The 13,068-nt window shown below is 35.5% G+C and overlaps 1 protein-coding gene across 2 annotated transcripts; it reads left to right on the top strand.

The window, feature by feature from the left end:
* The first annotated feature begins 116 nt into the window (after positions 1–116).
* On the top strand, positions 117–12,945 carry LOC122053010 (dihydropyrimidinase-like). Of its 2 annotated transcripts, none has more exons than XM_042614826.1 (13): positions 117–278; positions 377–526; positions 5,457–5,508; positions 5,620–5,889; positions 6,025–6,236; positions 8,914–9,034; positions 10,759–10,846; positions 10,936–11,014; positions 11,759–11,846; positions 11,951–11,991; positions 12,077–12,129; positions 12,284–12,440; positions 12,591–12,945. In XM_042614826.1, exons 1-13 carry the CDS (start codon positions 168–170, stop codon positions 12,780–12,782), a joined length of 1,614 nt encoding a protein of 537 aa, XP_042470760.1. In that variant the 5' UTR covers positions 117–167; the 3' UTR covers positions 12,783–12,945. The 2 variants fall into 2 exon arrangements, with proteins under 2 accessions (XP_042470760.1, XP_042470761.1); XM_042614827.1 differs by having other exon boundaries at positions 122–282.
* Positions 12,946–13,068: the final 123 nt, after the last annotated feature.

Consider the following 13,068-nt stretch of genomic DNA (forward strand, 5'->3'; position numbering starts at 1 on the left):
ACCTAAAAAATATTTTTACCCTTATCACGTCATTTAGCTGTAAAATTTTTTTATATATATTTATATTTATATTTTTTAAATTCATGATTCAGATAAGTTCCATCCTTAGTCAATATTGGTAGCCGATATATTTGCGTCCTATTTACGGCTCGGGTGGCAGTATCTCGATGGTTCCAAAGATCAGCTGCTCGTCTCGCCGGCGGTTCTCCCGACTCGATGCCTTGCTCGTGCTTGTTCTTGTCTTTCTGTCTATCTATGAAGGGCATCCGATGGAAGGGGTCGGTCGGGCGTTTATCTTGTTTTTGGATCTCGTTCTTTCGTTGCTTTATTCTCCGGTTTTTGAATTCTGATCGGCAATGGATTTTAACTCTTTCAGTTCTGTGCAATCGGAGGCGAGTCAGGCTGTGCTTTGTCTTCTGAGAAGATCTTGATCAAGGGAGGAACTGTGGTAAACGCTCATCACAAGGAAATGTTAGATGTGTACATCGAGGACGGTATCATTGTCTCCGTGAAGCCCAACATTAGGGTAAGTAATTTTTGGTTGGAATGGTATTTCTGATTAACGTTTTTGGTTTTAAATGATATTTATTTACCTATTTTAATTATGAGAAGTAGATAATTGACCATGTAAAATTTACCGCTGCTGCGCGTACGGAAAATGACTTGTAATTAGCCAAGTCTTATTCTTCTTTTCAGCAAAAGGCAATCTTTTGGTAACCATTCAAATTTTATTGCAGTCACGTAAGCACTGCAGAGTTCGGCTTCGATCTTAGTTTAGGTCTTGGCGAGATATAAATAGGGTTTTGTACTTAATAATTTTATCTCAGCAGCTTCATTGTTCTATTAAAGAAACAAGCAAAAATGACAGCAGTGCCTTTTTCTTCTTTTTATTATTTTAAACAGAATTGAACGGTGCTACAAAACTGTTACCTTTTGGATCAACTTCAAATCAAATTAACTTTTGTATATATGTCGTCGGTCATGGCCGGTCCCAAGCCCAGATAAAGGAGGAGGGTTGCGTTAGATTGTCAGCCAGCGTCAAACTATGGCAAATATTCAATGAATGAATCCATTAAACTATTGTGCTAATACTAGGTTGTTCCCCGGAAGGAACGCGTTGCAGGATCCGACTGTAACGTCTCGGCAAGGACCGCTACATCTCCAGAACTCGGGTGTAGTGATAAATATGCAAGAGTTTGCGTTACAGGGTCCGACTGTAATGTCTCAGCAAGGACCGCTACATCTCTATGAGAACTTGGGTGTAGTGTTAAATAGGCAAGAGTTCTCACATCATAGGTTAGATAAGAACAAATATGATAGGAAAATTAATACTCTAAGATTTGGAACATGGAATATAGGAACTCTCACTGGTAAATCAATGGAGGTAGTAGATATGTTGATTAGGAGAAAAATTAGTATTTTGTGTGCACAAGAGACAAAATAGACAGGCGAGAAGGCAAAGATGATAGAGAACTCGGGTGTTAAGTTATGGTATACTAGAAAGAGTAAAACAAGAAATGGAGTGAGTATCATTGTAGATAGTTTGTTAAAGGATGAAGTTGTAGGAGTAGTTAGAAAAGGGGATAGAATTATAGCCCTTAAGATAATAATGGCGAAAGAAACTATGAACATAATTAGCGTATATGCACCACAAGTAGGATTAGATGAAGCTACCAAATCAAGATTTTGGGAGGACTTGGATGAAATATTACAAAATATTCCGCCAAATGAAATGATTTTAATAGGAGGTGATCTAAATGGGTATGTCGGAGTGAAAAATGAGGAATATGAGAGAGTACATGGGAGTTATGAATTTGGAACGAGGAATGAGGAAGGGAAAACTATATTAGATTTTGCGATAGCATTTGACTTTATATTAGCTAATACGTTTTTTAAGAAAGAGAAGAACACTTAGTCACATTCAAAAGTGGGAATAATAAATCGCAAATTGGCTTTCTTATGGTTAAGAAGAAGGATAGAAAGATTTGTAAAGATTGCAAAGTCATCTCTGGAGAAAGCTTAACTACCCAACATAGGGTAGTAGTGTTGGATATACGTCTCAAACATAGTATCAATAGAAAGAAAATATATATAATTCCTAGAATTAAGTAATGGAAGTTAAAGGATGAGAAACAAAATATATTTAAGGAGAAGGTAGAACTACAAGCATTAGGTGAAATATACGATGACTCTAATACAACATGGGATAAAATGGTATCAAAGTTGAAAATAGTAGCTAAGAGTATACTCGGTGAGTCAAAGGGACATGCACCACTAAGTAAAGAATCTTGCTGGTGGAATGAGAAAGTACAAGAGAAAGTGAAGGAAAAACGAATAGCTTATAAGGAATTATATATTTGTAAGAACGAGAAAAACTTAAAAAAATATACAATAGCTAAGAAAGAAGCTAAGAAAGTAGTGAGTGTAGCAAAAAATGAAATTTTTGAACGGTTATATCAAAAATTGGATACAAAAGAAGGGGAAAGAGACATTTATAGAATAGCTAAAGTGAAAGAAAGGAAAACCAGAGATCTTAGCCAAATAAAATGTATTAAAGATGAATGTAATAGGGTATTAGTAAATGATGAAGAAATAAAAGAGCGGTGGAAGAGGTATTTTCATCAACTTTTTAATGAAGGTTTAGGTGACCAACTTAACTTAGGTAATTTAATTAGGTCAAATGAGCATAGAAATTTTAATTTTTATTGTAGAATTTAAACTTCAGAAGTAAACAAACTTTAAATGAGATGCACAATGGAAAAGCTGTTGGACCAGATGATATTCCGATAGAGGTATGGAAGTGCTTATGGAAACAAGATATTGAATGACTTACAAAATTATTTAACATGATATTGAAAACGAAAAGAATGTCTGATCAATGGAGGATAAGTACTCTATTTCCCTTATATAAGAACAAGGGAGACATATAAAATTGTGTAAACTATAGGGGTATTAAACTAATGAGTCATACTATGAAACTTTGGGAAAAAGTAATAGAAAAAAGATTAAGGAAGGAGACCATAGTAACAGAAAATCAATTTGGGTTAATGCCTGGAAGATCGACAATAGAAGCTATATATCTTCTTAGACAATTAATTGAAAAATATCAGGAGCAAAAACAAGATCTACACATGGTATTCATTGACTTAGAAAAAACTTATGATAGAGTCTCAAGAGAAATTATATGGAGAATTTTAGAAAAGAGAGGTGTTAGCGTAACATATATTGAACTAATTAAGGATATGTATGAGGATGTAACGACCAGAGTAAAGACTTCAGGCGTAGTAATTGAAGCATTTCCAATAAAGATAGGGTTACATCAAGGATCAACCCTAAGTCCCTATCTTTTTATACTAATTATGGACGAACTCACTGCGCACATTCAAGGCATAGTACCGTGGTGCATGTTGTTTGCAGATGATATTATTTTGGTAGATGAGACACGTGAAGGAGTAAATGCTAAGCTAGAATCTTGGAGGGAAACACTAGAAGGGAAATGTTTTAAGCTTAATAGATTAAAGACAGAATATGTGGAATTTAAGTTTAGCAATATTAGAAGTAATGAAACAATTGTTAAGATAGGAGAGGACGAGTTGCCCGGAACCGAGAGATTTAAATATTTAGGATCATTTTTACAAAATGATGGAGGGATTGAGAGAGATGTCTTACATAGAATACAAGCAGGATGGGTGAAATGGAGGGGAGCGTCGGGTGTTTTATGTGACCGTAAAATACCTCTTAAATTTAAAGGTAAGTTCTATAAAACCGCAGTTAGACCTGCTATGTTATATGGAGCTGAATGTTGGGCTATGACTCGAGCACATGAGCATAAGATGAGAGTTGCAGAGATGAGGATGTTAAGGTGGATGTGTGGACATACGAAGATGGACAAAATAAGAAATGAGAGCATTAGAGAGAAAGTCGGAGTTGCATCTATTGAGGACAAACTCCGAGAGACACGTTTAAGATGGTACGGACATGTACTTAGACGACCAATAAATACTCTAGTTAGGCGATGTGAAACTATGATAAACATGCATATCAAACAAGGAAGAGGAAGACCAAAAAAGACTTGGTTAGTAACAATAAAATAAGATAAAATTTATTTAAATATAGATGATGATATAATAGGAGATAGAGCTCAATGGCGTAAAATGATTCATGACCCCACCTAGTGGGAAAAGGCTTGGTTGTTGTTGTTATTGTTGTTGTATATATGTCGTCGGTATTAGGAGAGTTGATGGTTGAAATCTGATTTAATTTGAAGTTGAAATTTAAAAATTAACAGTTTGCTTAAATTATTTTAGGTTCAAATTGTCGAACTGTTTATATGATTCAGGCCATATTTAAACTCGATAGACTTTTGTCGATAAGTTATTAATTAGTTTTTGGTTTTGTGAGTAGAAAAGTGAAGTCTGATTCAACTTGAAGTAAATTTCTCTAAAAATTAAATAGGTTTGCTAAAACTATTTTAGGGATTCAAATTAATTTCAAATCCAAAAAAACTATGTTTTTAGGTTGTGAGACAAACACTGAAATTTGTTTCTGTTTCTTAAATTGAGTTAGAGCCTACAAATAGTTTTTTTTAATAAAATTTTCTAATTATTTTAAAATAAAAATGTGTAAGGAACATTTTTGATATTTTTCCTAAGAGCCGGCAATTGTATTGATGATTGGGAAAGATGGGGCATTCTTGTTATTTTTGTCAAATACTATATCAAACTAGAGCTTTCTGAAAAAAAGAAACTATATTAATCCAGAACCACACTGATAAGGACATAAAATTCCAACCAAAATTTCATTGGTGACCCATTTATCCTATTTCTGCTCTTCAGTGTCATTATTACATTATGATCTTTTCCACATCGTATTTATTTTCTACACCAGGGATTTAATTGGTTTCATAAATGGCTTTATTGAGTATCCTCATCTTGTCATGTATTCGCCAAGATGTATGCCATTAGTGCTCCTGATTGTCACATGCTTATCCAATGAATCTTAAGTTTGTGTATGAGTAGAACACGAGGGAAATCTTTGGAGATGCAAGGTGTGAGTTGTATTCATGTGTTCTGAAAATACACAAAGATACATACTATTATTAGAAGTAGATGTATAGGATATGGTGTGTAAATGGATTTAATAAAATAGCTAATCCATCAAATCTATTGGAGTGTAGCTGTGTACAATGAACCATCAACCATGTCATTCTCTGAAGTTCCAGGCACAACATTAGTTATTTTTTCTCATCAAACATATAAAACAACCAACTCCCTTCAATTCAACTTCTCATGCGGACCTGATTAAGTCAAACACATTTATGGTTTTAAAACTATCCAGTTCCTATTTGGTCATTAAATGTGTGAGTCAATGGATCTGTCTTGTTTATATTACGCTGCAGGCAATTTCTTATTCTACCATTCATGTCTTTTCAATATTCACTTTTTTGTGAATTACAGATTGGCGATGATGTGAAAGTAATTGATGCAACTGGAAAGTATGTCATGCCAGGTGATAACTTAATTTTGTTGCAAAAGATGCATTATATATGTAATTGCTGATGAACCAATTATCCCCTTAATGTGTTAAATCTTATGATCATTATTTGGGGCACAACGGCAGGTGGAATTGATCCTCATACTCATCTTGATATGGAGTTTATGGGAACAGTTACCAAAGATGATTTCTTCACTGGCCAAGCTGCTGCTTTGGCAGGCGGAACCACCATGCATATTGACTTTGTTATGCCAGTTAAGGGGGATTTGACTGCAGGTTTTGATGCTTATGTAGAAAAAGCAAAAAGGTCAGCTATGGACTATGGTTTTCATATGGCCATCACAAAGTGGGATGCTGGTGTTTCTAGGGAAATGGAGCAGATGGTTAATGAGAAGGGTTAGTAAGGATGTAACATCACTGATGCCAATTTATATAATATTAATTCAATGCTCATTCAAGAGTAGTTATGACTGGTTGATCTTGTTGCCAATATCAATGGTATTTTCTAAGATATTATTGTATAATCATCAGGCATCAACTCTTTCAAGTTCTTTATGGCTTACAAAGGATCATTGATGGTCAGTGATGATCTTTTACTGCAAGGCTTGGAAAAATGCAAATCCCTAGGTGCAATAGCCATGGTTCATGCAGAGAATGGAGATGCTGTTGTTGAAGGACAGAAGAGAATGATAGAACTCGGGATAACAGGTCCAGAAGGACATGCTCTTTCACGGCCTCCTGCGGTAATTCTAAGATTCTGTCTTTCAAAAACTTCATTACCAGTTCTACCTTTTCAAATTACATTTGGTTTGTACATTTTTTGATGTTTTTCAATTTGATTCCTTTTTCTCAATTTGATTGCCCCTTAGCTACCTTATTTAGTAAGAAAGAGAAAAAAATTCACATGCACATGTAGTGAGATAACTTGTGTGTGCAAACTGATTAATAATATCTTGTTCACTGTGCATATTTAGGTAACAATAATTCATGATATTAGGATTCTTCATCTACCTTGGGCCCTTTGGCTACATGTAAAAGTTTTTAGAAAATGAGTTGTAGAACAGCTAGGTCTACTCTATTGGCCCAGGGAATGTAAATTATAACATTGTTCCTAAAGTATATGTGATAGTTGTAGAAGCCCAAGGATGCTCAATGCAACCTAAAATGCCTAGTTGCTTAGGTAGTGCCTATGAAACTTAGAATTTTGAAGAAGTCTCACTTAATCATGTGAAACTAAGAGAGGAGGTTGTTAAAACCGAAGGAATTTAGATATCTGCACAATGATATGATGTTGTCCACTTTGGACATAAGCTCTCATGATTTTATTTTTGGGCTTTATCCAAAATGCCTCATACGAATAGAGATATCTTTCCCTTATAAGCCCATGATCTTTCCCATATGTTTTTAACATGAGACTTTGTTTGCAACCTTATAACCGAAACAATCCCCCCGAAGGACCACATTGCCCCCCCCCCCCTTCTTTTGCGGAAAGCCTATCCGTTTGATGTCCGATCCTCGACCCACTAAGTCTTCTTGCTCCTTGGTCCAATAAGGTCTTTCTGCCCCTCGATCCAACAAACCTACTAGGTTTTTCTGTCCCTCGATCCACCCTACCTACTAGGAATTCCTTGTCCCTCAGTCCAACTGACCTACTAGGCCCTCCTTGCCTAACCGCAACTAGGGCTTATCTGCCTTACTGCCCACCAAGACTTCTTGCCTGGTGTCTGATCCTCTTGATCCAGATATGAGAGTCTCCACTTCCTTTGTTCGATGTCAATATTTTACTTACATGGCTCGATTAGATCATACCTCTTGTGCACAGTCGGCGGTTAGGCTCTCTGACAATTTAGGCTCTGATACCAATTGTTGAGACCGAAGGAATTTAGATATCTCCATAATGGTATGATATTGTTCACTTTGAGCCTAAGTCCTCATGGTTTTGTTTTTGGGCTTTACCTAAAATGCCTCATATCAATGGAGATATCTTTCCCTTATAAGCCTATGATATTTTCCATGGGCGACTTTGTTTGTAACTTTGCAACCCCAACAAAGGTAATTCTTATACCCTCTTACCACCTCATGCTATCCTGTCCCAACATGGTCATAGATGTGAGACCAACTTCAGTAACATAGAGAAACCCAAGGGGTGCCTAATCCAACCCAAAATGCCAAGGGATTAGGCATCTAGGTGGGATCCCCTTGATACCTATCATGCTCAAGTCGGTCTCACTTAACCATGTGAGACCAAAAAGAGGTGACTTAATACTCTCTCAGTAGTCGACATGAATCAATTTGTTATCAATCATACTGATGCATTGTGCTTTTCGGCTAGCACAACATTTGTTGACTATAAATAGCATGTTTTACCAAAACAGAATGACATGCAAACCTTAGTGTTGAGATCTTTTGAGAATACAGACCATCATAATTCATTTCAAACCCAATTTCGGAGTTAGTATTGCAGATTGTAATTGTTTAGTACGTATCCAACTATCATATAGAACAAGTGTTTAGTCTCAATTATCGAACTCCTATCTCGTCTTTATAGTTTTGTATATATTATACAATTCGTGAGATGGAAAGTGGAGAACTCCTATCTCGTCTTTATAGTTTTGTATATATTATACAATTCATGAGATGGAAAGTGGAGACAGCCACGCGTAATATAAAACCTGCAACAGTTTCAAAAACTCTGGTCCAAATGTCCAATGCATCTCTATTATACTCATTTTCCGTCATTTATCACTTTCCAGGATAAGTATTGATCATTTCAATTTGTCATATTCTGTACTAGATAATGGACAAGCATTCATAGAAACAAAATGATACTAGTGCTGGTTCCAATCTTTTAATGAGTTAATCTTATGGGTCCTACGGTGACAATTGTCTCTTTTGTACTAGATAACTGTGAACTTTTTTTTTGAAGAAAAAAGGTCAATACCTATACTTTCTATACAGGGAAATGTAAATAGGTTTATGTTATGGGTCTACTTATCTCTTGGAAACGCAAGAGACAAACAATGGTCTCAAGGTCAAATCCAAAGGCAAAATATATGACCATAAGGGTTGCAATATACTAGCTCATTTGGGTTAATCACTTAAAGACTGAGCTAGGATATCCCTCTTTAGAACAAATGAATATTTACTGTACAATCAAGCTGTAATACATATAGATTCAATCCAGCATTTCACAAGCGGATGAGAGGACAAACTGTCACTTTATTAGAGATAAAGTGCAATCTAATGAGATCATCACTTTTTTTTTTTTGCTGGCTATAATGATTACTTGGTAGATTTACACCAAATAGTAAAGAGAGCCTAAAGTTGAGTGTATTTGCAACAAGTTGGATTTCTACAATATATACGAACTAGCTGTATTTAGTTATTTGTTTTAGCTTTCTAATGCATTTTTTTATACAGTTAGAGGCAGAAGCAACTGCAAGAGCCATCCGCCTAGCTAATTTTGTCAATACACCCTTATATGTTGTTCATGTAATGAGCATTGATGCTATGGAAGAGATTGCAAAGGCCAGGAAAGCAGGTTATACAATTAATCATTTCCTTCAATTTTATACTTTATGACTTGGATATTTGTCTTCTGCACTAGTTCACTAAATTTGAATTGCTCTTATTTAGAGGCTTCCATCTGCAAGCAATTCAATGTTTTAGAATCCACATACATGGGGACTGTGGATTTCTGGGGTCAAAGGTCCTCACAGGCATGCACTTTATATGTGCACAGGATAACCATTCTCCTAGGTCAAGGCATGTGAAGCTCTGTTTGATAGTAACAAGTCAAAATAACAGAAATCTCCAATCTGACAGTAATTTAGAATTTTGGTACTGATGAGGATCTCTATCATCCCGGATGCTACCATCTTGGAGTTGAGACATGCTGACACATAGGACAAATAAGCATCATTTGCCCCATGCCAGCATGGTTTTTGGCTATCCTACTCTTTTGATTTCCCCATACTTGGTTTGTTTATATTTAAAGACAAGAATATTACATTTTCACAGTAATTGAACTAAAATTTCTTAGAACAACTTTAAAAAGTATAACAAATCGACTTACAACATACCTCACTAGTAAGACTATATTTGCTAATATGTTTTAGTAAAAGTCTTTACTAGCATCACAATGAATTTTTTGCATTGGATGAGAACATCAATTTTGAAACATCCTAGTCAGATCAATACTATAGTTTCCCATTACCCAGATTAAATACTGCTCCCAAGATCATTTGTATTTGAATTGTTTAGCCAACTTATATATCAAGTGGTTGACCAATGGTAGTTGGGCGAACATATGTAATTGATGCTCATGCCAATTGATTTCAATTTCAGGGCACAGGGATAACCATACATATCATCTGTCTGATTTGCATGTGATGCAATTTTTAACTGTGCCTAAAAGCATGCATGAGTACCAACAAAAATGGAAAAATTCTAGCATAGGGATCTCAGCCATAGAGCAATTTTGCCTTTAGAATTCAAGATTACTACTTTTGCTCCGTATCTTAGTCATAGTGCTATTTCTTTTAGGACATCAAGACTGCTATTTTGCTTCATATCCTAAAAGATGTTATCTCGTCAATCACATAGATGTTGCTTTTAAAGGATAGAAAGCCAAAATTCTATAAGAAAGTTCCTTCGTTAAGCTTTTATACTTCAAAAATTGCGACCAGACCTCTCAGAAATAATAAATCAAGCTCATACAGTATGTAAGTGATTCATGATTGACTAACAGAGATGTAAGGAAGAAAAATATCTATTACTCATTCAGTATTTGTAGTTTATCCCCACCATTTCAACAATCATTGAGGCCTGCCTATCAGGTATTCTAGTAATAAATTTGACTAGATTGGCTTCTAATAGTCCAACTCAGCTCTTTTTTTAGCATGGTGGCTGACAGTGAATTAAATTGATAAGTCACTAGAGCACATTACAGGTCTCACCTTTCAACAGAAGGTTCTGTGCAATATTTCATCAAGATGGTTTGGTGCTTACATGGATAATTTTGTTGTAAAAAAGCTTAGATTGTGAATATTTCCTTCAAGAAAATCCACAATACTGTTACCTTTTAAGAATGATGACATCATGACATTATTTCCTTTGTACAAAATTCTGTCTTCTTCTTATTTTAGCAAGTCACCCAGTCTTAGCTTGTTAGTATTTTGATCTAGTAGAAAATGAATATATTTAATGCACCAGTTGAGTTTCTAACTTGTTCTTAATCTAATTCATTATCATTATGAATTATAGGGCAAAGGGTCATTGGTGAACCGGTTGTCTCTGGCTTAACCCTGGATGATTCTTGGCTTTGGCATCCTGACTTCACTACTGCTGCAAAGTAGACCCTAATTAAAACCTTTCCTGTTTTGTACATTTTCTCATTAACATCCATGCTTGATAGGCATGAAGATCAGTTTTATTTTCTAGATATGTAATGAGTCCACCAATAAGGAAATCAGGACATGATAAGGCTCTACAAGCTGCCCTTTCAACTAATGTCTTACAGGTTAGGTTTTGTTATATACTGTTCTATCTTGAATATCCAAAATATAAATGGAAACGTTTCCTTATATCTTAATTGTTAAGAGTAGGGAAGGGGGTTCTTTTGTAAGGGTCTTGCCATTGTAAATAATTGTAAAAATTCACCCCCATTCATGTTGAGTCTATAGGTTGAGCATGGGTTCAGCTAGACTAGTCTACTTTCTTATACACAAGGCAGTCTTGTATTATATGATTGATCTGTTCATTAAAAGTGTAAGTTTTTAGGATAAACGGTCATCTAATCCTACTTGCGATGTGGTCATCTAATCCTACTTGCGATGTTCTAATGGTAGCCCCTCCATAATAAGCACCGCCGCCAGCCATTGTTGTTGCTGCTGCTACCATCTACCACCTCTGACTTTGCCATCATTGCTATTTTATTCTACTGTCATATGGCACTATATTAATGGTATCACAACAATTCAACTGTTGACTTCTTCACTCTACCACCATTGTTCCCACCATTCATCAAAATCATCACTTTTTATTTCCAAAACCACTGTTGCTACTTGCCATCACCTGCAACCGCCAACTCTGTATTGCCTTGTTAACTAGCACCACAACAATCACACCACTTGTAAATATTACTTGCAGTTCTTTTGTGAAGCATATAGATATCTATTCTTGTAGGTGTCTTATTTTTTATTTCAGTCATAAAGTCAAAGTAGATGGTAACGAATAAATTTGCGTTATTTTTCCTGTCATGCAGCTTGTAGCAACTGATCATTGCACATTTAACTCTACTCAAAAAGCTTTTGGCTCTGAGGACTTCAGAAAAATCCCAAATGGTGTCAATGGTCTGCTCTATTTCCCATAATTCCCATTGTTCTGCTGCATTTAGATATTTATTATCAGCTGGAAGATTTCACAAATATCTAAAAACTATTACTATGAATCCCAGGTATAGAGGAAAGGATGCATCTTGTTTGGGATAGGATGGTGGTAAGATGAAAAACCGAGACGATTAATATCTCTTTACCCAGAATTTTTATCCAAAGATTGTTTGAAAAAATTGACTTTCTTTCAGGAGTCCGGACAAATGTCTATTACTGATTTTGTGCGTGTAACAAGCACTGAATGGTATGATGTTCTAGCTCAGCATTGGACATTCTAAGTTAATGAATACATTTATCTAAATGTCCTTCTGAAAATTTCCATGTCTAAGTAAATCATTCATACAGAGATATATCTATGAAGATTTGGTTATGTTTCACATCATACTACTTATTTGCAGTGCGAAAATATTCAATATTTACCCACGAAAAGGTGCTGTACTGGAAGGCTCTGATGCTGATGTTATCGTATTGAACCCTAACGCAACCTATACGATATCCGCTGCTTCTCATCATTCAAAAACTGATACCAATGTTTACGAAGGGATGATAGGAAAGGTATTGAGAATGTTTAGCATGATTCAAACATGATCTTTTTATACTCATTTTTCTTTTTGCTGAATATTGGTACGCTCCATTTATGAGTTTTAAGTTCTACAACATGACGGTTTAATGTTTTACCTAATTGTCGTTGGCTTGTCGACGCAGGGAAAAGTCGAAGTCACTATTTCACAGGGGAGGGTGGTTTGGGAAGATGATGAACTAAAGGTCACACCAGGATCGGGTAGGTACATCAAGATGCCACCTTTTGGTTATCTTTTCGATGGCATACAGAAGGTTGATGCTTCATATCTTGCCTCTCTTAATGCTCCGGTTCAACGCAGTAAAGCTACGTCATGATCTTTAACGAGTTAATCTGTTTATGCCAAAATAAATGATGGATTATTCAACTGGGATGTAACAGACACACATAATGCATGTAAATTATCGAAGATTTAGGCTGTTTTTTTTTTTTTTTGAACTGCCTGAATAAAATATATTTTGAAGGAAATCCTTAGAGGAATTTTATTTTGTGCACTGTGAGTTTCGGTCGGTTCAGATGGACCAGTGAGCTTGATGCTGTGCTGGACAATTCTTGTTGCCTATGTTGTTTTGTAAGGCTTATTCATATTTAGTCAATTGCTCA

The sequence above is a fragment of the Zingiber officinale genome, chromosome 3A (assembly GCF_018446385.1).
Source record: "Zingiber officinale cultivar Zhangliang chromosome 3A, Zo_v1.1, whole genome shotgun sequence".
Lineage (NCBI taxonomy): Eukaryota > Viridiplantae > Streptophyta > Magnoliopsida > Zingiberales > Zingiberaceae > Zingiber > Zingiber officinale.

What these genes read in the sequence shown, in the direction of transcription:
- LOC122053010 (XM_042614826.1), top strand. Translation starts at nt 168, where the DNA reads ATGGTTCCAAAGATCAGCTGCTCGTCTCGCCGGCGGTTCTCCCGACTC. An exon ending in CGTGTAACAAGCACTGAATG is followed by an intron (nt 12,130 to 12,283) that starts GTATGATGTTCT and finishes ACTTATTTGCAG; the next exon opens with TGCGAAAATATTCAATATTT. An exon ending in ACGAAGGGATGATAGGAAAG is followed by an intron (nt 12,441 to 12,590) that starts GTATTGAGAATG and finishes TTGTCGACGCAG; the next exon opens with GGAAAAGTCGAAGTCACTAT.